This window comes from Clinocottus analis, unplaced genomic scaffold (genome assembly GCF_023055335.1).
Source record: "Clinocottus analis isolate CAN_PGR_092001 unplaced genomic scaffold, fCliAna1.0.p SCAF_20, whole genome shotgun sequence".
Lineage (NCBI taxonomy): Eukaryota > Metazoa > Chordata > Actinopteri > Perciformes > Cottidae > Clinocottus > Clinocottus analis.
In genome coordinates, this window is record NW_027175932.1 from 11,681,601 (window position 1) to 11,707,171 (window position 25,571).

Consider the following 25,571-nt stretch of genomic DNA (forward strand, 5'->3'; position numbering starts at 1 on the left):
TCGTTTCTCCCCTGAAAGTTGCAGCCGCACCATGTGATGAAGAGCAGCTTTTAATCCTGTAAGTGTAAATGACCCTTGAGATGAGGAGCATGTTTGATTAACTGCACACAGAGAAGCCTCCGCTGCTCCGCGCTCATCAACCACAGAAGAAGAAAGGTCCAGTACTGCCACCACGTGGACGCGTGGAGGAGTTGCAGCTCGCTGACGTCAGGAAGGTGTTCATGGCTTCAGGATTAAGGACAAGTAGAACTCGCTTTGATCAAAAATGTTTATTCCGTGGTGAAAACATTCCAGCCACACACACACACACACACACACACACACACACACACACACACACACACACACACACACACACACTCACACACGCACACACACACACACACACACAATTTTCTTTTTACAAACAGCAAAACTCCAGTATAATGCATGTGAGGAGACAGAATAACATCATCAAAGTGACAGAAGCTCAACATGATCGGCTTTGCAGTTCATCCAGAAACGAAAGAGAAAGTCAGTTAAGCTCCGCCCATCGGGAAAAGCACAACAACTGATGCTGTTTTTTCTTTTTACTTTAGGAAAATATCATCCCAAGGTAATCTTTGAGAGAGAGAGTTCATGTCCGTCTGCGTGGGACAGACCTCAGATTCAGCGTTGATTGTTTCCGGCTGCTTCTGAAAGGCATCCAGCGGCTGTAGTAGTAGTAGTAAGTAGTTCATGGACTCCTTTTCCCAGAGTTCCTCAGCATTCCTCTTTGATGTAGATTTGTTCGTCTGTGTCGGACTCCATGTGCTCCAGCCGGTCCGTCTGTCCGTTCATTATCTCGTCGGGAGTCTTCATGAACCTGAGGAACGCGACACATTCATCAGAAAAAAAGACCCCAAAAGAGTCCTGAGCAGTGAGACTTGCTGTAGAAAGGCGTCTTTAAGGGGATGTACCTGAATAGAAGTCTTTGTCCGGGCTCCTTCCTGATAATGTTCAGCTTGTAGTAGTGTCTCAGTGCTCGCGACATCTTCTCGTACGTCATGTTGGTCCGGTTCTGAGAGAGGAAGAAGAACGAAGAGCGTGGTCACTCAATGACACGTTCTGTCACCCTGAGATGACCTGATGCCCTGAGTCATGCTGTGGTCACATGGGAGAACCAGCTGGAAAACACGTCCACCATCACACACACATCACACACACATATCACACACACACACACGTCACTCATGAGGGTGTTGAGGAGATCGTGGAAGCAGGCGGAAAACCAAAATGAATGAGCTCATGAATCACCGTCCAAAGTTTCTGTTTTCTTGAGTGTAAACTGCTAGTCTATCGTTGTCACTACCTTAAAAACACAATTTAGATTATTAGGAAATACAATTATTAAATTCATGCGTCAATATTTGCTTGATAAAAAAATTGGAATGAGTTGTTTTAATGTATCATGAGCTGCTAGTGTTAGGACGTTAAACAAGTCACAGCATCTCTTGTGCTTATTTAAATTTCTCACTACAAACTGAATTTTACAAGATTACATTTGAACTCACCATGATTTTTGCACCGAACAGAGCTCTTGAACTAACTCGCTGTAACCTCTTCGTGTGTGTGTGTGTGTGTGTGTGTGTGTGTGTGTGTGTGTGTGTGTGTGTGTGTGTGTGTGTGTGTGTTCTGCGTTAGCAGCGTTATTTAGCCAAGCAGGACGGTGCGGCCCGCCGGCTGCTAGCAGCGAGTCACACACCTGAGCAGCCGTTGGTCGTGATGGAGGTGGATGACACACACTGTTGTGTCACAACACCCGCACACCTGGAGCCCGCTGAGTGTGAGTGTGTGTGTGTGTGTGTGTGTGTGTGTGTGTGTTTGTTTACCTTGTGATTTCCCCAGAGCCTGGCCAGGCCGTTGGGGTCCATGATGCGGAAGACTTTGCTCTCTGTGTCCTCCCAGCGGATGTAGTTCTCGTACCTGCTGTCTGACAGGAGCTGGTAGACGTAGTCCCACAGCAGCCTGCAGTCTGCACGGACGCGACGGGGAAACACAGGCGGAGTTAGCGAGAGATGTGAGATGGGTGGCTTTTGTGTTGCGACGCTCAGATGAGTGACTCCGGCCGCCGCCGGCGTCTGCTCGCGGTGTGACCGAAGCAACAGGCGTGAAGCCGACCTCTCGTGGCGCCGACCTTTGACCTTGAGGGGGCTAAGCGTTACCTGCTATCCGTCCCATGGGTATCTGCGGCTCTTCCGGAGGAGACACGGGCATGATGACGTGGTTCCTGTAGAGCGCCTCCTCCTGCTGCTGCTGCAGCAGGAGCTGCTGCTGATGCTGGGTCAGCGGCATCGGATGGTGGTGGCTGTGGACTTTCCCCTCGCGGCCGTTCTCCAGCATCGCCTGAGACGGGGGTCCACCGCGACCGTGCCTGAAGTCCATGGCGGCGCCCCCGCCGCTCCGGCTCGGGCTGAGGAGCAGGGGGTTCATGATGGCGCTGGGCATGAGCTGGATGACGCGAGGAGGGCCCGCCTCCTGGCCCCCCGGGCTGCCCGGGCAGGGGGCCTCTCGGGGCGTCACGCAGCGGCCGTTGGGCGCGGCCGGGGACACCGACAGAGGGTACATCTCCTCGGACAGGTGGTGGTTGCTGTCGGGCAGCTGGGAGAAGGTCTGGAGGTGGTCTTCGGTGGCGGCGCCGGGGTGGGCGGGCTCCGGAGGCGAGCGCCTGGCGGTCGGGTTGTGCGGCGAGCGGGAGCGGTGGCGCAGCTCGATGGTGGGCGGGTGCTGGGGCAGCGGCTCTGAACCTCGCGGCGCCCGCCGTACCGTTTCTGCGGTCATGAAAGATTCAATAAGTGAGCAATAAATTCAGCTAAATCACAGCGGTTTATGTTAAAATAGAGCCAACGCAGTCGTTTTATTTAATTATATGAAATTCATAACATTTGATGGTTCCAAGACAAATGCTTCAAAGTAAACTGAATGTCTTTGGTCAGTTTGGAGACGTCACCTTCAGCTCAAGGAACTTTCAAAGACTCTGGCCGACTCTGACCTCAAAGAAACTACCACACCTCTTTGATGGTGACGGCCCGAATTCAACTTTATGATCTCAACGACGGCGTCTGTGATTTCTGTTCAGCGCCGGCTCGCATTTTGATCTAATCCAGGATGTTCACGTTTGTCTGAATCTAAAGCCGGTCTCCGCTTGTGTCTGTTCAAAGCAGCAGAGCGTGTGGATTGTAGCTTTTCATCGTTCACAGTCGTTTAGAGATTCCTCAACTCGAGCAGTACTGTGTTCACACTGCTGAGGTGCTTCATGTAACTGGATCCTGGGCTCTCTGTCTTCTGGCGTCACACAGAAACAGACCACTAGGTGTCACCAGTACCCTGCAGCGAGGCTCAGCATGCTGATTATAATATGTATTTTTTTAAGAGTTTCAAAAGTTTTGTGTCGGAAGTGGTGGAAATTTTGCTTTTCGATTCCTTCCAGGAACAAGCAACGGAAAAATAGTTCAAAGTGGTTTGAAACCAGGAAGACGGGTGCGACATAAAGCAGGAAACCTGCGTCTCGCGCTCTGTGGTTTCTTTAAACTCCGCAGCGTTTCCTCGTGGAGCCGGTTTTACTACCATCATGTGAAGGTCCTAATCCAACCATCTGATTGTTGCTGGGTCACAGCCAGAGCGCACACTCAGGTATTACGCTAAACAGGAGCGCTACTTCCTGGATGACAACAAACACAAACTCCCTCTTTTACTTTTCAAGAAAATAACCCAGAGTGTAATTAGTCTGAACAATTAAATCCAACTTTATATTTGGAACACGTAATTACAGTCTTCACAAGCAGCATCAGTTATAAACAGCTACACAATGATGTAGCAGAGTATCTGCCACTAATGGGTCCAATCAGCCGCCCTAATATTATGAAAAGGTCAATGAGATTTCTGCATTGGATTTTGGATTATTAAATTCTGTGGCAAAGCGTTCATGATACTTACACTCACAACTTGTATGACTTTTGAAGTGTGAACACAATTGGAAGAAGTGAAAAGATCACGTTCGGCTATAAACAATGACATCACGGTCACATGAGCGCGAGCCTTAAAGACATGTACGAACTTAAATGATTATTATTATTACTATTAATCACTACATCCTTTTACACAGCGAGACGATCTTACAATCTCTATATGAGAAAGTGATCACAGCATCTGCTATTGTAATGAAGTTGGTGCAAATATGTATTGATCGCAGATGACAGCTGTGCAATTGTGCGACTGTATACTTTTATAAGCATATAAATAGCTGCGGGATGATTGATGATGGGCTATTCACAACATCATAATCTGAATCAGAAACGGTTTATTGCCGCGTGCGTTTGCACATACAAGGACATCGTCTTGGTGATTGGTGCGTGACCATGAACACTGTGCGACAGAGTAGCTGCTGGATGGAGCTGAACTCGTCTCAGAGGCTGGAGGGGGAGTGGATCGCTGGGGTTTTAAGATCGCAGTTCTTCCATCCTTTTGATGACCAAGCAAGGGTTTGTGGGTAATTCTGTTTGAGGGGACTGACCTTCAAGCTTCAGGTGCTGCGCTGCGCTTTCGGGCAGCGAGTGGAAGGAGTTCCCGGGGAAGTAGGCCGACGGGTAAAACACGTGGGGCTTCCTCTGCTTCAGGATGTGCTGCAGCAGCTCGTACAGGACGTCCCCTGCAGAGAGACAAGAGGTCAGAGGTTAGGCGGCCTGCGTGAAATGAGAAATTAACATTGACGTCATCCACAGAATCAAGTTCCTCCTTCTTCTTCTTCTCTTTGCGTTCCAGGCAGCTGGGAGCTTGAGCAATAATGGAAGAGCCTCCGACGGCGCACGCAGCATGTTGGGAGTGCCGTTTCAGGACGGGGCGTTATGGCAACTCCTTTATTATTAGAAAAAAACCTTTTCCAGCTATTCCAACAATGCTTAGCGGCCCGACCTGAACGGGCTGTTGACACAAGTCAACGGCCCCGTGGCGCTATATGACCCCGGCCTTCTCCTTTAAGTGCTCATACAGTAGTGGTGACACCGGGCACACAGCCGCCGGCAGGAAGCCCACTCAAATCATTAACAGCTGTTTGTTTTGCCTCGACGCGGACGGCTCCTCTCCCGCCAGCGGAACGGAAGACTTACGCGGTTAAAGAGTAACTGATTTTAACACAAGCTGCCATCACACACAGCCTGAGGACCTTTTACTGCTCTTGCTTAAGGGATTAACATAACAAGGAAATGATTCTCTTGAAGGAAGTGATGGTGATCTCACACACACACACACACACGCACACACACACACACACACACCCCTTTCAGTTCTCACTTTCTCGTCTTGTGGCGTGGAGTTGCATTATGGGGGGGAAATTCCCGCTTCCTGGTGCTTGAACGTTTGCTTTGACTCTAGATTGAACGAGCGCTTGTTTTAAACTGCAGGTGTCACTGAGACTCACGATGACGAAGACTTTGAAGAGCAGCAGAAGGTGTCATGTGACAGTTCCCCTCAGCTGATCCACTCACGAACACGTTTGCGGCTTTACATTTCAAGTCCGAACCTGTAGCTCCGCAGACTGTGTGGCTTATTGTGGGACGTGAGGTTAAGACGTTCCAGGGGAAAGAAAAAGAAAAAAGTGTTATTCTGAGAGCTTCTACAAAAGGGAAATATGCCACTGAGCCGAGACTGATGCGAACTGCACTCTTACGATCCCCTGAAGGAGGAAACAGACACATCAGCGGCCAAATAACTCGCTCGGTTCCCGAAAATGACTTTTTCTCCTGATGTCACTGACGACAGGGCCAAGACTAACTAATATTAAAACGCAATCCATCGCTGTCGGCGTTATCTCTCCACATGCTATGTTTGAAAATAATGTTATCGGAGCGTCCACAGCTGCTGATGCATGAAGCCATTTTGCAACTAAACGATCTCAGTGTCACGTTGAGACGACTGAAGACAAGAAACAAAACCCGCGATGATGAATCACGCTTTCCAATTTCTCCCCCTGCGCCCGCCCCCTCCTCCGAAAAACCACAATTTCTTAACAGGATGTGAACATTTTTGCAGAGTTGAAATGGAAACAGGAGCCTGACAACAGCTGTCAGCTGGGCCGCGTCTCTCTAAAGCTCCCGTTTATTCCTCACAACGTGTCATGAAATGTAAAGGAGAACATCGAGGTCTCTGGAGGAAATAGACACTGAACCAAGCTCACTTCCTGATTGGCTCTACGAAGGATTAATGACTTGATAAGTACTTTGAATGTTAAATAAAATAAATAAAAGCTGAATCAAATACATCAATAATTGAATAAAATGCATAATAAATGAATAATTAATAGATGTTGGTAACTGATTGCTAAATAAATAAATGTCTTTACATTTTTAGTCTAAAGCGATTTGATGTATTCGTCCCCAGACCGCGCAGCGAGCGAACAGCGTGGAGCTCAGCTTCATATCGATCCTGTGACCTGCTGGTTCGCTTTTCATTCGTTTATTCATCACTTCATTGATGTCCATGTTTATTTCCACATTGATTATGCATTCATTTTCAGTCCTATGCACAACTCCCACACTTCCTCTTTCCATTTCCAGGCTGTGGAGCGTTCATCCTTCGTCTGATCTTTACATTTCACAACGCTGATGGCTCATTTCATTTCCTGACCCACACAGTCCTGACTTCAGCCCCTGACTTCAGTCCTGACTTCAGTCCTGACTTCAGTCCCTGACTTCAGTCCCCGACTTCAGTCCCCGACTTCAGCCCCCGACTTCAGTCCCCGACTTCAGCCCCCGACTTCAGTCCCCGACTTCAGCTCCTGACTTCAGTCACTGACTTCAGCTCCTGACTTCAGTCACTGACTTCAGTCCCTGACTTCAGCCCCTGACTTCAGCTCCTGACTTCAGTCACTGACTTCAGCCCCCGACTTCAGCCCCCGACTTCAGCCCCCGACTTCAGCTCCCGACTTCAGCTCCCGACTTCAGCCCCTGACTTCAGCCCCTGACTTCAGCTCCTGACTTCAGCTCCTGACTTCAGCTCCTGACTTCAGCCCCCGACTTCAGCCCCCGACTTCAGTCCCCGACTTCAGTCACTGACTTCAGTCCTGACTTCAGTCCCTGACTTCAGTCACTGACTTCAGTCACTGACTTCAGTCACTGACTTCAGCCCCTGACTTCAGGCCCCGACTTCAGCCCCCGACTTCAGCCCCCGACTTCAGCCCCCGACTTCAGCCCCCGACTTCAGTCCTGACTTCAGCCCCCGACTTCAGCCCCCGACTTCAGCTCCCGACTTCAGACCCTGACTTCAGCCCCTGACTTCAGCCCCTGACTTCAGTCCTGACTTCAGTCCTGACTTCAGCCCCCGACTTCAGCCCCCGACTTCAGCCCCCGACTTCAGTCCTGACTTCAGTCACTGACTTCAGCTCCTGACTTCAGTCCCTGACTTCAGTCCTGACTTCAGCTCCTGACTTCAGTCCTGACTTCAGTCACTGACTTCAGTCCCTGACTTCAGCCCCTGACTTCAGTCCTGACTTCAGTCCCTGACTTCAGTCCTGACTTCAGTCCTGACTTCAGTCCTGACTTCAGCTCCTGACTTCAGCTCCTGACTTCAGCTCCTGACTTCAGCTCCTGACTTCAGTCACTGACTTCAGTCACTGACTTCAGTCCCTGACTTCAGTCCTGACTTCAGTCCTGACTTCAGCTCCTGACTTCAGCTCCTGACTTCAGCTCATGACTTCAGCCCCTGACGTGCTGTGAACAGTTGAGAGGACGCACAATCAGACTTTGAATCCGGATTCCTGTCAAAACAGAGAAGTCCCAAAAGCCTTACAAAGGAAATCAGTTGACTTATTTATTAGCATTTTGTTCATGCAGCTAGCGTTGCCGGGGAGACAGTTGAGGTTGGTTTTGCACTTCCTGATAAACCGTCCCCTACTTCCTCCCCCAGAAGCCTCGCTGTAACGGCTGCCTGCTCTCCCTCTGCACCTCATTGATCTGTTTTAAAGGGTGCAGTTCTGCCGTCAACACATTGATTTTAAAGCTAGATGGTCGCAGCTTTTCATGTACAAATAAACTAGAATATTGGTCGTAACCACAAAGGGCCAAATGGTCAAAGACCCAATTACATTTTGTTGAGAGACAAATGTGTTCGCTTCACTCAAACTATCCCCTTTCAACGTGATGCAGTCCCATCAGCCTTTTTAAGACCGCAGGTGTTACTTTTTATCCTTAGAAGAAGAGCTTCTAAGTATAATTGCACTTATTTTCCGTGATCTTTGTGTTTCCATGACCTAAAAGTGCTCTTTCTCTCTAGTTGCCAACTCCTGTTTTCCAGTCCTGTTGCAGCTCCAGCTGGTCTGGAAGAACCATCTCATGCAATCAGTGAAAGTGACTCATTTGTAAAACTTTTCACTGATGTCTCCGGCTTCCCTGGTCCGGACTACACCCCTGTGATCTCCGTGAAATTCAAGAGCAGGTGGACATAAGTCAAGTACCAGAGTGGGGCGATCGGTAGCGGAAGTCCTCCTTGGTGAGCAGCAGCAGGGCTTTGCCGTTCATCTGGAAGGAGCCGCTGGTGATCGGCCGCAGGGCGAACTCCTTCTCGGCCCATCGCAGCCACTGGGCCACGTCCTCCCTGCTCCAGAAGACTGGCTGCAAACCTGGAGGTGGGAGGGGGAAGGAAATGGGAGTTGAGACCAGGGTTTGGTAAAGAAGCAACAAAGCAGAGAGGACGGGGGGGGGGAGGAAGGAAGAAAAGAAGGATGAGCTCAGCGGAGAAGGGTGCAGAAGGACGGGGGTCGGCGGAGGGGGGGAGGACGGAAGAAAAGGAAAGGCAGGAAGGAGGGGAGGGTGAAGGGGAGAGAGGAAAGGGGGAGGGGGGAGAGGAAGGAAGGAGGCAGAGGCAGTAAAAAGGATATTGAGGAAGTGGAGATAAAAGCCAAAAGGAGGGAGTGATTACGGGAACGGCAGCAGAGATAAAGAACAAAAAAAAAAAGATGAAGGAGGAGACAGTCAGAGAGGGAGAGGAGGTTAGAATAAAAGATTAGAAGATGATACGTTAAGGGGAAGAAAACGGCATGAATCACATCAAAAAGGGATATGAGAAAGAGTGCGACTGTTATTCTATTTGATGTGTTGTGATCTGTGCAGTCGTGCACATCAGAGCACGGACAGTTTATTAGTTTGTGTACAAACGGACAAGGACACATGGAGGGAAAGACAGCGAGGAAACAGCAACGATGGTATCGCTTCTGTTTCTCCCTCCCTCGCACTGCCAAGTGTTTCTTTCACTGCCGTGGGAACAAGAGTGTAAAACATCTGCGCCGGTGACCAACAAGCATTTTAGGAGGCGTCGCTGAGAAAACTATACTGGGTGAAAAAAAAAGGCTCAAGTGGAGTGTTGCGCAGAACGGTCGCCAACGCATTGCTCAGATCAGGTGCGAGTGCAGAAATAATCGTTCTGGTAAACAGCAAAATAAAAAGGGAACCGATCAAAATCTAAATAAAAACAGAAATCAGATTGCATTTGATGTCATCCAGTCGTGGTATTGAAGGGATAACTTGTGTGCGCGCTCGCTGAGCGACAAAGAAACCTCGGAGGACGAGCAACAATATTGATGAACTGTAAAGTGTTGCACTGAACCGGGGTGAACTTCCACCCAGTGGAAGCATGTTTTCCACTCGCGTCAGAGGGTCGTTGTGTTGTAATGTGTGCTGAGGACACGAGCACTAACCGCTGGACGGTATTCGATGGCACATGCACTTTACGATGATCCACTTATCCGTCCACTTGTGATGGGAATGTTTCTCTGGTTGTTTTAAATGTTTGTCTTCCCCGCGAGAGCTGCTAAACTGTTTTTCGTTGTTTTCGTGACTGACAATAAAGTGTTCAATTCATGGCACCATCTTGTTCTTTATGTTCAAATGTATTCAACATGTGGAACCCTGCTAATAATCCTCGTTTGCACCAAATAAATCTGTAATCTGACGTCTTTTTGTATCCTTATTGCGTTCTCTCCAACCCTGCTCATCTTAGCTTCCTCCATCAAACAATTGGCTTTTTTATTAGAGTCAGAACAGAAGTTCATCTGGCTTGATACAATTTGAATACGAGATGCATTTTCAACCACTGAGACTATTTTTTTTAAATGTTCTCAAACTCTGATATCCTTGATATTATCTGAGGTAACATGATTTGCATTTTAGCGTTGCACACAACCGTGTTTTGACCCTGGTTTGCACAGATACCGCCACCGCATCGTATCCTTTTGCAGTCTTGGTGTAACCCAAAGACTTACAGTACGACTTAGGACTCGCCTCCCTTTCTCACACACACACACACACACACACACACACACACAAAACAGACTGGCAACAGTGCACAGCTCCGATCAGAGCGTCCGTGACACCCACACAGAGCACAACTACTCGTTTCTTACATCTCACTTATCGCCCGGCCTCAAACACTTCCTCTGGGAGTCGGACAGCTGTTATCTCGGGCCGCCAATGTCACCGTCAGACAAGTAATAGGAACCTTGTGCTCGCTTTCACCCCCCCTTCTCCCTTCCCCTTCCCTTCCAGCCACCCGTCAAACAGAGGAAGTTTTCACAGAGAGCAATCAATAAAATATGAAACCCTGTCTAGATTCCCATTTCTCCCCTTCCCTTCCAGTCCTCTACGTTCGCGTCGCGGCACGAAGCGCTGCCGATAAGCCCGGGAAGGCCTCGGTTATCTGGAGCGCAGCTTACAACCTGTCAGGCTCTGACCCTCAGCTTGTCAACAGACGTCCTGAGAAAGTGTCAGGGAGCGGGATGCAGGTGTCCCACAAGCACAGCAGCGGCTGCTGGCAGATAAGGAAGCGTGTTTCTTCTTGCTGGGTTTCTGGGATTGGCTTCTTGGTAGTAGAAATCATAGCCCGGCTGCAGGATCTCTAGGCCCTAGTGTGTTTAATATGCTTTATGTAAGTCCTTTTGATGTGTAAGGAAAGCAGTGTAGGTGACTTTAATCAATAATAGAAGAAAAACACGTGACGTCGTAAGAGAACGGTTGTTTTCTTGAACATAAAATGTGTCTTTTGTAGCTTGGACTCGTGATTTCATGTTACATTTGACTGGATGCACTGGAATACTCCTACATCATTGACCCTAAATCAATATTGGATCGAGCTGCCATCTGCGCTGGATGCACCAGCTGTACGTTTGTCTCTGGTGGCTGACTTGTGAGAGCGCCGAGGCCGTGGCGGGCAGCAGTGAAGCCCGGGTCGCGGGGTCACGGCTGCGGTACGCTCCCTCTCCAGAGCCGGAGAGAGGTGCTGCTCTGCCAAAACCCCTCCGAGATCCGGTCTGCCGGCCTCGGCCATCTGCACAGAGCCCGAAGGAGGAAGCAACAAGGGGAGCAGAAAGGGAGGAGGGAGGAAGGGGGAGGAGGAGGGGGCCCAAACAAACGTGTCCCACAACGCACTTTGGCAGGAAGCAATCCAGCGTGGGCTCCGTTTCAGAACAGGAAACTTCCTGCGGTAAGGTTAGAGAGCGACGCCGGGAGGAGGTGCATTAACAGACAGCGAGACGGAGACCAGGAGAGCAAAGAGTGGAAACGGAAAAGAAAGAGTGATGAGCGCAGCGGCGGCGGCGGCGGCGGCGAGCGAGCGGACCGAACGGAGACGCAAAAAAATGAGGAAGGAAAGTCAAACAGGAAGAGAAAGCGGATACTTGGCAAGTTCACAGAGTGGGACACTCACGCCCCGAATGTTCTCGCTCAGGTCCGACTGCAAACCTTCTGCGGGGTGGAACCAACGAGGGAGGCGAAGCAGGAGAGCCCCGTGCCGCGTTCTGACGCCCCGACGCATACCCGACAATGATATTCAACCCTGTACTCGTACGCCACGCTAAGATGCGTTCACAGTGCGCCACAAAACGCCACCATTTCTTTCCCCTCTCTTCTGACGGCAACAACGCTCAGCGAGCCGCCGGAGCGATCACAGTTGCAGGCGGATCACAGAGATGCGTCTGCGGCTGCAGCGACGCTCGATCTTATCTGATTTCAGCTGTCAAAAACAAAAACAGTCGCGTTTGAGTTGCACGGTTCCCGGGCTCCACGTGACGCAGACAGAAGCTGATTTGAAAGAAAAACTTCTGTCACAGTTGCGGCCGGCGAGACCGAGACACGCTCTGAAAAGGAAACTGGACGGGGAGCGAGAGGAGAACAGCGAGCGCCGCGGTCCCCGACGCCGCGTGTTCCCGTCGCACGTTCGCTCACTCCCTGTGATGAATGTGTCCTTTCAGGTGTTTCCTATCAGACAATCTGTTTCAGACGTGCCGCAGGTTAGAGGACGGAAATCAATTCTGGCTCTTCCTCGTCATCCGTCTGCCTCCGTCCATCGCGCCTCGGCTTCGCGGTGCTGGTGAGAGGCACTGTGTGCGTTTCGGAGGATGTGTGTGTGTTTACATTGACTAAAACCCTTCGAGCGCGACGACAGCAGCAGGATCCCAAAGCCCTCGACTAAACCGTGGGCTCCTAATCCTCTCTGATGACACATAATTTTCACTTTGTGGTTTCTCGGGCCCCCGCTCACACACACACACACAAGTTGCCAAGGCAACTCATAAGCGCTCGGGATGAATGGAGAGAAGAGGAGGATGAGATCACTGGTATCTTGTTTCCTTGTGGCGGTACAGAAGCCCTCAACTTCCCCTCGCAGCCAGACGAGTTAATGAGGTCCGTCCTGCTGTGGAGCGCCGAGGCCTCGTCCACACTCGCCGTTTAGCACCAACACTCACGCCGCCGCTGCCGCACACAAAAAGAGTGACCTGCGGGTGTGGACCCTCCGGTTTCTGATGGGGAACCGGTCGTTTGTTTGTTGCTTTGTTATTAGCAAGCTAACTCTTCACATCCACGGGTCCTAGCACAGGAGCTAATGTGTCAACTGCTCACGACGTGAGCTCAGAGAAATCAGTTCCCAGTGCATCTATACGCGGTAACAATGCCAATGAAGGACGATGAGGATCCTGAGTGTTAGTGGGACACACACATGAAATGCATCCATGTGCAACAGTCAGAGTTAGAAAGGGAGGAAGACTCTGGAGGGATACGCAGGTGGACGGGTCCAACAACCACGCGACTTTCTACTTTTCAAAAGGTCGAGCAGACCCGTCACAACATACTCACTCACTGTATTTTGGAGGTAAAGTTTAAGCCACACCTCCATTTAGACACAAATCTGCCTCCTGACCAGTTTTCCTTCTGGAGCTTCCTGAATGGATCGACAAACACTCAACAGGCTGTTTGTAACTGTAGTTATCTCCTGTATTCAGCCATGAAAAGGTTTCAGTACCACGAGTTGATGAAGTCAACAAGCAGGCGCCAAGATCTCAGCTGCAGAAAATGAGTCCAGGGACAATAATATATGTTAATTGAGCTTGTATTTCATATCGCTGTCACAAAACAAGTGATGCTTACCACAAGTAATGTATAGTCATTTAAAAAAATGAAAAAAAACTGTTGTCTTCAGATTTTCTATTGTGTCACATTTCCTTCCTGCACGCATGTTGTGTTTTGAGTCATACTCAAAATCAGAAAAAATACTCCGATATCGTTTTCTGTTCAACTTTTCTGTCTCCCACCACTCGGATGTAAAGTGATGCGCATGAGAAGCTAAGCTGCGCCTGACCCGAATGAACTCCAACTACACAAACAAACATGCAGGGTTGCATCGGCTCGGCGGTGACTTTGCTCTCAAAACTCAAAGCTCTTCAGTCGCTCAGTTCTTCAGTAAATGTTTGGCTATTCTCCCGAAGCAGAAGTAGGCGGATATTGGTCTTGCTATCTCAATAAAGACACTTTTTTTTTGTTCCTTCCAGACAGGAGAAAGAGGAGGAGGAGGAGGAGGAAGAGGAGGAGGAGGAAGGAGGAGGCTGACAATGACCTTCTGACACCCTGACTCAGGGACATGTGGGTATGAGAGCTACACATTTCCTCAGTCAATGGTCGCGTTGTTCATCTCTCCGCTCTGAGTGTCTCTGTACATTGATTCCCCGTCAGGTGGGAGCGGCAGGGGAAACTCATCACACACACACACACTCACACACTCACACACACTCCCAACCCTTCTCTCATATTCATCCTCTACTTCCTCCACCGACATGCGAGTGCCCGTCCCCTTCCAGCAAACCTGGACTCCGTCCAGTCAAAACAAACATAAAACAGATCATCAATCACGCAGAACTTTTACGGCCAGGAAGTAGCGCGACCTGTTTTTGATAGCTTGTTGTTGAGCTCGGGAGCAAGCCGGCTCTTGTCGGTTAGTTCCTGAATGCAGCGTCAACTGCCACTCTTCCTTTTGTTCGGGAGCCAATTTTTTCCTCTCTTTTTCGGGGGGGGAGAGAGAGAGAAATGCAGAAGCTTCAAAGACGTTTGTTCAAATCAAAAGGCCCCTGCTTGTCTGCCACACACACACACACACACACACACACCCTTATACTATACTTCTTTTCTTTCCATGTGGAGAAAGTGAAGTCAGCTTTTTGAACACTTAGGTGGTCACCTCTCCTGCAAAGCTTCCAGGCAGAGCGTCACAACCTTTTGGTCCGCTCTCCTCCCGGGTTGCACGCGTCTGTACGGAGGTCAATCAAACCGCTTCTCACGTTTAAAGAGTTTTTACAACAAAAGCTACGCAGTCGACATCTGCTTTCAGTTAGCCGTCTTGACCTTTCCACACATTGGGAAGCGTTGCTCACTGATTAATGTCATTTATTTCCATGTTTTCACACTGCAGGGTGTAAGGGCTTGCACTGAAGGTTCAAGTGGAAACCATATCCTCATCTCGGAATATTGTTTCATTTCCCAGAATCACCGGTCAACTAAAGGGGAACTCCACTGGTTCAACTCGTCAGAAGCAACTCACAGTAGTTTACTAGCGATGCTCCAATTCCACACTAAACTACTTTTGTTTGTGTGCAGACAAAATAACATGAACTGACATGCTCTCCTGACTACAAAATGCCAAAGTAGTTTATGTTATTGATACGATATTATATGTATTGTATCATATCTTCTGCCACATAAAACAGTGAAAAATGTTGCTATGAAAACATGCTGCATATAATACGGTGCAGACTGAATTGCAGTTAGCACAACGTATTGAACTGAGATAAAGACATGAAGTTTGACTCTGAGTGTGTTGCATGATGGGAAGAGTAGGATCCAGTGGTTTTGCATACTGGACCATATTAGGCAATAGAAGTCAGGACATCTCAGTCGCAGCTGTTTTAGGTTTGATCGTCTCCAACTGAATGAAAGTGCAATATTAACTCTGCAGAATGGCCCTTTAACAGCGTGCCGCTGGACGATGTGGGACTTTACGAAGGTGGTCTGTTCGCTGCTCACAGCAAACACCGAGCCGCTTCTGTCTTATTCCAAACATGTCGGATATATAAAACACATCACGACCAACCGCTCAAGTGTTTATGGATTAAATGAAAAAGATTGAATTAGCCGGATATTTATCAAGAGGACGAGCATTTGGGCTTTTGGGTCCGTTCCTGTTAAAGCCTTGAATCAACCATCAGTCATTAAGACGTGTGTGTGTGTGTGTGTGTGTGTGTGTGTGTTTATTGTGACGCTGAGAGTGAAGCAACCCCCCCGTCACAAACGCCATGTGGAGTGTGTCGCGAACAGGAAGAGAGCAGGGGGCTGCGCTCAGCTTACTCGCTGGCATGCGAGAACAGTTTCCCTTTCAGAAGAGAAAAGAGAGCGGGTTTGAACACACACACACACACACACACACACACACACACACACACACACACACACACACACACACACAACAAAAACAACAACATTTATTCAGGAAGCGCCGTCTGCCCACTCAGGAAATTCCTGAGGACAAGAGCAGCTTCCAGGGGCAGGAAATTTCCCCTCAGAAAGACCAAACACACACACACAACAAAAAAAAAAAAACACACACACACACACTTTATAACACCAATTCCCCCACACAGTAAAATGGGTAATATACCACAAAGAGACAGAAAGAGAGACCAAAGGAAGCTGGTGAAAGGAGGTGGAGGGGGGGGGGTTGTAGTCACGTACGGTAACACAAACACACACTTACTAATACACACACACACGCATACAGTACACACCTACACTACCTCTGGCAAGCTCTGCACGGAGACACAAGATTCACTCGCACTCATCCACCCACTCACACAAGCATGCATAGTGCAAAGCCAGCTGTGAGCAAAAACACACACTCTCTCACACACACACACACACACACACACACACACACACACACCAAGGAAACCAGCCAGTCTTGTTTCCATGGACATGGATCTTTTAAATCATCAAGTAAGATATTTCCACACTTCTTGGTATCTCATGCATGTTTATTGTTAAATAACGCTGGAGCTTGTGTTTTAGGCCTTTAAATAATTCAGTGCTTTCCCACTGACTGGCTCCGAGTTGCGTCACGCTCCAGAGTACGTGGGAGCCGTGTCGAGCGATGCTGCCTGGATTGCGATCGAATTAAAACCCGACGAATCCGGTTCCGTAGGTTTGCGTCAGGCAGCTTTGTTGTGCGCGGTGGCGACATCCCTCCCAGGCCTTTTTAGTGTTTGACACACAAACAAACAAAACATCACGGGTGGTTGACAGCACTCCTCCGCCGGCTGCTTTAAGCTGCGCGTTCGTCTTCTCGCCGACTAACACGCTGGTGGATTCCTGGATGAGTTTAATATTTAATGGGGGCTTTAATTCCATCAAAAAGTCACAACTGTGTGATTTCTGTGTGTCAGTGTGAGTCTGTCCACTTGTGTTTCCAATGCTGCCGGTCAACAAGCCCCAACTCACTGATGGTAACTGTCTGAACCTCAAGATCATTCACTGACACGTTCCAGGAATTTAAAACGTATCTGTTGTGATCTATTGAGCAATATGACAACGAGGTGAACTTGATATTGTGTTTGTTTTCTAAACAAAGTTTTGTTCCCGGCCGAACCCCACAGTCTATTTCTAGAAGTGGCTAAATAATCCATATAGTTACACACATGCATGTGTTACACAATGAAAGAACTGCACACAGTCCGTGTTTGCTAAGACTTAGATGGAAGGATTGATGCCTCACATGTCTGTATGCTAATAATGACACCGCAGCTAGTTAGCTTAGCTTAGCATCGAGACTGGGAATGCAGGTAAACAGGTGGACTGGCTCGGTCCAGAACTCTGTGTTGCTACGAAGCTTAACTACGAACTAAACTCATGGATCTGACTCTGAAATATGACTCTGGATCAATCTGCGGTTGTTATTGTCTCTTCGTAAATGTTTCACAGTTTAGAACGATGCCTCCCTCTTTTTATTACGTCCCCACATCTTGATTCAGCGTCACATTATGCAACGACAATGCTCAGTTTTGTTCACTTTGTAAACGAGACAAAGCCCACTCACATACGAGATGTATGCTGTACTGGAGCACAGCCGTTTGGTTTCTAATGAACCAATGTTTAAACATTTGAGTGAATGTCTACAGTTTCTTTGCGTGTACGTATAGTGCATTTTAATATGTATGAGTTTATTTTACCATGAATTTCAAGCACGTATCTTAAATAATCATCTAGGCGCTGCACATATTCAGAGGTTCGTATTTAAATGTATTTTCCGATGAATAGAACAAATGGTCCAACTATTTAATTAAAGGTGGCACAGACGTGAATAACAATAGATCATAGGGAGCGATTACAAAAGAAGACCATTTATCCCAAATATCTTTTCACAAGGTTAGGGCTTTGTCGTGTGATGTCTGGCTGGAAGGGTTAAAATCGAGCCCGGTAGCATTCTTCAGTGTGAGGAGCAGGCTGCAACTCTCCCCGATCTAATCCACTTCCTCCCCAGGAAATGGAGAAGGCGGATTTCTGCCCACACTGCAATTTCCTCCCTCATTCTTTTTCTTTCTGTCTCCCCCCCCCCCCCATCCCTCCTCCCTCTTCCTCCTCCTCCTCCTCCTCCTCCTCCTCCTGCTGCTGCTCTCTTCCTCCTCTCCCCCCCTTCAGGACAGAACTCCCTCTGAGTGTGGGGGTTAATGGACGGCTTGTTTTCCAGCACATGTGTGTTTAGATAGGCAGCAGGAGAAAGGACGAGCAGAGGCGTTTGAGACTCCGCGCTCCGTGACAAAGACATGTTGATGTCTGTCTGAGAGTCACGAACCAGCAGCGGCCATAAACTAAACACAGACGAGGGGAGAGGAGCGAGAGAGAGAGAGAGAAAAAGTGACATTTTCCTGAACAACAGTGTGAGTCACGACTGTGTGAGGAACTGCGTCTGCAATCTGATTAAAACAAAGAAGGACTTCCACATGTCTGCGGATGTGAGCTGACCCACCGGTTTACTCGACAGGAAGCTCAACGCGGACCTGTTGAGCGCTCTTCCTTTTTCTGCAACAATGCAAAAGGGGAAGTGGGCCGAGGGAGTTTCCTGCGCGCCTCATCCAGCCTCGGCCTGTGCAGCCGAGCGCCCCCACAAAAAAAAAAAGCCCTGAACTTCACACTTGCACGAAGAAAAAAAAAGATAAATAAATGGTTAAATATTGACGGACGCTCGGACAAAGCAGCCCAGGGTTGCTCTTTGAACGCAGAGGTCTATCTCTCGGCACGGCGCCAGCCACGCCTGCTCCACGATTGGTTTGGCAACAGTGAGCTGATGCAAATCACCCCAAGTGCATCGACGTGAAAATATGGAAACATATTTGCAGAGCGTTTTCCTTTACTGGCCTCGCCGGCAGACTGTTTGCTTCCCTTTTGTTTTCTCTCGTGATTCATTTGATTCCACAAAGTTCAGGAAGTGTCACATCTGACACTTCAGGTTAATATAACACCTACAATTGGGTTTCCGCCGAGCGGAAAGGTGGCCTTTGTTGTATTGCCGCTATACGTTTGGTTCGTTCTGATTTAAAGTAGACATATAAATAGACAACCGGCGCTCATGATCATACACATGACTTCCAGTGAGCCTGTTAACTGGTCTCATCAAAACCAGTCTGATACCCAGCAACACCCGCTGGAGCGCATCCTGCTGTCACACCAGCAGCCGGGGTTAAAGCCTACAGATCCAGCACGCCAAATATTAAAAAGTGCTTTGTGGAGTTGTGTTTCCGTTCAGTGTTACTCACAAAAGCCCATTGTGTGTATCCTTCATGACTCGTGCTGCATGTATCAGGAAAGCGTTTGTAAAACCCTGCATCGTTTACACGTGTGTTTGTTTGCCTGCTTCTTCTTCGTCGGCGCATTTCGACATTCATTCATTTAAAGCGTGACCGTGCAATGTTTTTGGGGTAAAAGGCACGAGGAGCACACGGAGAGAAGAGGCCTCGCACCAGCCGACCAACTCAGCAATGACAGTTTTACTACAATATCTTAACTAGCAAATGATTAGCTGCCAGCGCTGTGCAATGGCAATAAGATATGTATCACAATATAGACTATTAATATAAAAAATATATCACGAAACGCACCATCCCAATACTCATGGGTATCTATATTCTCTCACGCCATGATTTACTACCATGAGGTCCTGGTCACACCAGACAAAGTACGGTTGAATCAGCCGTCACTATTTCTATATTGCACTGTTGCGTCGATACATTTTCTGTCACTATTCTTCAGGCTGCGGCTCAGGTAGATGACTGAACCCCGCCCACTAAGCCCTGATTGGCTCCCTTGTTGCTCCCTTCAACAGGAAAATAAATGGCTGTCATCGAGCACCCATCCTTTATGAATCGATGACAAAAGCTGAGACGTGGGAGGCACTTCACTCCTGATTTTATTACAGATTTTTCCGCCTTAATTTTTCTCGTCATTCGATTATTCGTGGTGCTAGCAGGGACGAGCTCGCCATGCGGACGCATTCAAGGAAGCTCAAGGACGAACTGTTTGGCTTTCCGACTAGAACGAATCCTGCTCCAGTGTAATCCCGCCCTCCTCTTCTAAAACCTTTCCTCTTCCCGATCAGTTTGTCATCTTTCCATTGTGTGTTCGTCCCCTGCACATGATCTGTACCTGACTGTTGTGTAACTGTTGGTTGTTCCAGTGCAGCAGGCCTGTCAGTTCCAGTTCAGCGGTTCAAGTGTGTACGGAAAAGGTGTCTGACCCTTGGTCATGCTTCAACGCCTCTCAGCTGACAGGGTCAGCATGACGTAATATGTGTAATATGCATGCCTTATGAGTAATATGCATGCCTTATGAGTAATATGCATGCCTTATGCGTAATATGCATGCCTTGTGACGTATTATGCATGCCTTGTGACGTAATGTGTCGTCCTAATTGCACGTGATGGGTTTGAACTATTAAAGTGATATCTCGGAACATATGTAACTATTAATGTTGCCTAATAACACCGGCTATAGTGTGTTTGTCGCTCTCTGAAAGCGCCACTTGTAGAAGTCTACGCCACAGTCCCCACCCACACGGTTTGATTGGCGGGTGATTTCTGAGCGGAGACAAATAAATAAGAAATCAGACTTTTTCCCAGATTACAACTTCAACCGAGCAGAAATACAAAAATATCAATGTGTCCTTTTTAAATGTCCGACAGATCAATGCGTGCACTGCTCGTGTGTGTGTGTGTGTGTGTGTGTGTGTGTGTGTGTGTGACTCACGCAGGTGCGCAGGCAGCCTGGCAGGCTCGTCCTCCATTCGGCTGGCTGGCCTCGCGGCGGGAGCATGGACGGGGGAGGAAGTGGAGTTTGGCAGCGGGTTCGCGGAAGGACTGAAAGAGCTCCTCTCCTGCTATGAATAGACACAGAGACACAAAGCATGGCTCACAAAGCTCCACGACGCACCGGCCTTGAACCCAAACAGCCCCACGCCAACTCGCCGTCACCTCGGCATGCACCCACGACACCCCTGAGCCTCGGCGCTCGTGCCCGCGCACACTGGAGTACCTGCTCCTGGTGGACGGTCGAGTCGCGTGGACCCATTCTGGGGACGCACACATCCAGAACGCCACGCGTGCTTTATGGTGTGTTGCTCTGCAAAGTCCTGCACCGATAAATGCCCCGTTTGTCGAAGTTGTCGAGCTCTGCATCTTCGAGATGCATTAGTGGCTCGGGAACAACACAGCTGGATTTTGCTCATCAATCATTTGCTGTTTTTAATAAAATGTCTGAAAATATTGAAACATTTCCATCACAGTTTCCTGGAGCTCGAGTGTTTGACAATTTTCCTCAAAAGAATAAAACACTTCATCCGCAATTCTAATGTTTTGGGGATGTTTTTTGGCGACTGATGAATAAATGTGTTATTTCAGAACTATCTTTGCAGCAAAATCATCAGGTTGCACAGATGTGCTGATACGGATATTAGTCAAACAGCTGGAACGAGTATCATGACAATGGGCCGAGCTGGTAAGGATACCATTATATCTGTTTATTGGTTACATTTAGTTTGGAAAGCAACGTTTAAGGCAAGTCAGATGTTGCATTACACATGAAATAATGATCCCAGTCACTTCCACAGTGAGCATACAGATAGTTTGGGCATCACATTAATACTTGATATCGGCGATATCCAAAAGCCCCGGTTTTAACATCCGGACTGGCAACAAGTTGAACTGATGTCTCTGTTTGGTGAACACGAGGCCGTCTGCAACAAGCACTTTTTGTTTCTATTTGATCTTATATCGCACCGAAGGTTTGGAGGTTTTGTTTGAAAAGAAATTATTCAGAGACGTGACCTTCATGGGCATCTTTCTCTGGCGTTTTATATAAATGTAAAGGAGAAAAGCAGATATTTTCACCCCTCAAACAAACCTACAAGTTAAAGTCAATGGCCCGTTTGATTTTCTGATCTGAAGTCCTTATTAACAACAATATCGGTCATTTTAAATCTCGTCATGGAAAATTGTGATAATTGTTTCTTTCGAGCTACAATTTAAGAAGTTGCATCCTCTGTATTTTCTTCCTTTAAAAAAAAGAAAAGGAGGACAAATACAGTCCATTTTTCTTCATGGATGAGTACAGGACCGATGTAGCAGCAAGAAGAAGTCATCGATGCACTTTGTAAATTCCCATTTCCATAATTCAATAAGTATTTGGAGGTTTTCAAGGACATGAAAACCATTAACTGAAAAGTGTTTCTCTGTGAATTCAGATAAGATTGTTTTAAAAATTGAACAGTTGTTTGAGCCATTTATCACCCCAAAAAAAGAAAAGAAAAAGCCAAACACTCCCAGGTGTTATTTGCTTCATTTCTCATTTTGAAATAATTCTACATGAGATCTCATTGGATTTTGGACTGTATCCATTCATATATTCATATTTATATATATATATATACCACCAATGTGTAACGATACGCAAGTAATCAACTCTTTCCATGCAGACAACAGTTGTGAGTTGCTCTCAGGATCCTCTGAGACGTTCAGACCCTCGAGCGCTGCTATCGAACACTCATTGAACCTGGCTTACGCCGCGAGGGTTTCCAGTCCGCGGTCATTCTGTGGACTGGTTTCCTTTCCCTGCAAATGAGGGCAGAGCACGAAGCCACTTTAGTTTCTTGAGGAAATGAAGCTTCTTTTTTTTTTTTTGCTGCTTCTGCCTCCAGTTTCAGCCGGCTGTCACCACCCAGCCACTGCGAGACCTGCACACTAACTGTACGCACCAGGAATTTCCTTTGGAAGCAAAGCAATAATCTCTCAGGCTTCCATTTCCTCCGCTCGGAGGAGACTGCTTCTCTCCCATCCACCCGCTACAAAATCCACTTGTTTAGAAAAGAAGGGTTGGGTTAGTGAAAGGTGACGGGGGCAGTCGGGACAAAGCTAGGGAGAGGGACGCTGCAGAGAAGTGTGGGGCGCCGTATTAAGGTGACGGGGAGTCCGGGTGGGAAACTCCTCAGAGTGGAGTGCCGATCGTTTTCCAAATGCAACCGTGCGGGAGACGGATCAGAAAGCATCCCTCATTAACAAGAGGCCGTATAACACAGTCGATGAACAGCATGGAGGCTGGCATTGACTTCCAAGTTAATAGTTCTATACTTGTCCCGTCAGGGCTGCGACTAACATTAAAGCAACAACTAACCTGTTGAATCATTCGTCACCAAAAGGTCAAAAGAAAAGAGACAAACACCTGTCACAACTGTCTTCCTTCTTCTCACCAACATCCCTTAAATCCTCACATTGGGCAAGCCGAGGATCTGTGAATATTTGCCTCTTTTGCTTAAGAGCACGATGGAAACAATTAAAAGATAATGATTTTTGTGTGTGTGTGTGTGTCTCGTTTCTATTGGGACTCACAGCAAGTCTGTACAGATCCTCACTGAGTCTAATCGCTCACAATCTTCTCTCTTCCCGGGGCTGCGATTATAGATTATGTTCATGACTGATTGATGGCTGATCACAGATTACAACACCTCAAACACACAGTGACGCACCACAAGCCCCAAGTGTCTTCACATTGGCTACAGTCGGATCAGCGACCCCCAAAAAGCCACAATATCTATTTTATTTTATTTAACACAGAAAATGAGCAAATCAGAGACAAATATTTGGCTTTTTTTTCTTCTTTCTTTCGGCTCCATAATGGATGATAAATTGATTGACTAAAAGTTGGCCATTTATCTTCTAACCATCCAATTATAACTGTAAAAACAAAAAGGAACCGTTCACTTGATTTGTTGTTTCTATGGTCGCTCAAGTTGCAGGAGACTTTGTTGCTCCTTTTATCCCACCTGAGTAACCTGTCGGCCTTTAACAGACGCGTTGTGTGTCGGTAACAACGTGTTCGCCCCACTGGCATCAGAACTATTTTATTATCATTTATTGAAATATGTGTTTTTGTTGTTGTTGTTGTTGAGGCGGTAGATCGGTCGTTTTGATCAGCGTGTCACCGGCAGTCACGACTTCTTCCCATCAGCAGGAGTGGAGGCGAACTACACACACACACACACACACACACACACACACACACACACACACACACACACACACACACACACACACGCACACACGCACACACAAAGCGTGGAGCCGCGAGCAACAGATGACTAGCAAAACAAACGCACCTCAGCTGAATGGCGCTGCAGCTCGCGGGCTCGACGTGTGAAAGCCCCGCGGTTTACACCGAGGGGCTCAAACCCCCGAGTGGAAAGTGTCACGGGGAAACAAAGAGGACGGCGTTACCTTGTTCGCGGCGGAGGAAGATTCAGACATTATCTCCCGTCAACTTCTCTCCGTCTCCTTCCACTTTTCCGTTGTGCCCTCTTCTTTCCCTCCGTCTCTTCCCGACAGGAAGCCGCTGAGCAGCGGCAGCAGCAGCGCGACCGCTCGGCTGGTTGTTGTGCGAGAAGTTGTTCGGGTTTTGTGTCTTTCTTTCACATAACCTGCTTGTTTCTTTTCTTTATCTGGTGTTATCTGCTGGCCGGCTCCATAGCGCGGCTGTCGGGCTGAAAACTTCTTTTGTCTGCGTGTGTTTTCCCTTCATGCGTCGGCAGCGTGCTGGTTAATAGTCCCTTCCTGGAAGAGCGAGTCTCTCTCTCTCTCTCTCTCTCTCTCTCTCTCTCTCTCTCTCTCTCTCTCTCTCCACCCTCTCTGGCTGTCTGTCTGTCTCTCGCTCTCTCTCTCTCTCCACCTACCCCCCCCCCCCCCCCTCTCTCTCTCTCTCTCTCTCTCTCTCTCTCTCTCTCTCTCTCTCTCGCTCTCTCTCTCTCTCTCTCTCATTGATCTGGATGTGTGTAAAACGGCGAAATGACGTGAATTCCCAGCATTGAGCCTTGCCCCCTTTTAAAGGGAAACCCGAAGCAGGAAATCGCAGCGGGTTGCAGCTGCAGACACACAACTAACAAACACAACTGACTTCTATTCGTTTATTTATTTGTAATCAAAACTTCATGTTAATGCGGTTACATAACAGCTTTAATTACACAGCGTGCGGGGGGAAAGCAGCAGCTAAAGTGTAACACATCACAGGAGATATGAAGGGATGCCAGCGTGCAGTGTGCGGGGACTCCATATGAAACACATTATGTATCACTAATGAATACACATGTTATCTGCATCGGGCTTATTATTTACAACCGTTGAAGTTACTCATTGTCTTTCACTCAATAATTACCGTAATACAAGAGACATCTGCAACTGAAAGAATACTTCATGTAAAATAGAATGTATAGTACACGCTGTATAGCAAAATAGAATGTATAGTACACACTGTATAGCTAAATAGAATGTATAGTACACACTGTATAGCAAAATAGAATGTATAGTACACACTATAGCAAAATAGAATGTATAGTACACGTTGTATAGCAAAATAGATTGTATAGTACACGCTGTATAGCAAAATAGAATGTATAGTACACGCTGTATAGCAAAATAGAATGTATAGTACACGCTGTATAGCAAAATAGAATGTATAGTACACACTCTATAGCTAAATGGAATGTATAGTACACACTGTATAGCAAAATGGAATGTATAGTACACACTGTATAGCAAAATAGAATGTATAGTACACACTCTATAGCTAAATGGAATGTATAGTACACACTCTATAGCTAAATGGAATGTATAGTACACACTCTATAGCTAAATGGAATGTATAGTACACACTCTATAGCAA

The 25,571-nt window shown here is 47.7% G+C and overlaps 1 protein-coding gene across 2 annotated transcripts; it reads right to left on the reverse strand.

Annotated features, from left to right (window-relative positions):
• Positions 1-273: 273 nt before the first annotated feature.
• etv6 (ETS variant transcription factor 6) lies at positions 274-24,500 on the reverse strand. 2 transcript variants are annotated; one of them, XM_068587091.1, is made up of 8 exons: positions 24,134-24,500; positions 20,616-20,742; positions 8,465-8,629; positions 4,532-4,666; positions 2,184-2,789; positions 1,851-1,993; positions 939-1,039; positions 274-844 (listed from the first exon to the last, which is right to left on the reverse strand). In XM_068587091.1, exons 1-8 carry the CDS (start codon positions 24,161-24,163, stop codon positions 742-744), a joined length of 1,410 nt encoding a protein of 469 aa, XP_068443192.1. In that variant the 5' UTR covers positions 24,164-24,500; the 3' UTR covers positions 274-741. The 2 variants fall into 2 exon arrangements, with proteins under 2 accessions (XP_068443192.1, XP_068443191.1); XM_068587090.1 differs by having other exon boundaries at positions 20,616-20,745.
• Between the last annotated feature and the right edge of the window lie 1,071 nt (positions 24,501-25,571).

Excerpts from the sequence above, each read along its gene's own strand:
- etv6 (XM_068587090.1), bottom strand. The coding sequence starts at position 24,163 with ATGTCTGAATCTTCCTCCGCCGCGAACAAG. Across the intron at positions 8,630-20,615 it reads CAGGCTGCCTGCGCACCTGC|GTTTGCAGCCAGTCTTCTGG; the intron begins GTGAGTCACACA and ends TCCCACCTCCAG. Across the intron at positions 2,790-4,531 it reads GCAGCACCTGAAGCTTGAAG|AAACGGTACGGCGGGCGCCG; the intron begins GTCAGTCCCCTC and ends TCATGACCGCAG.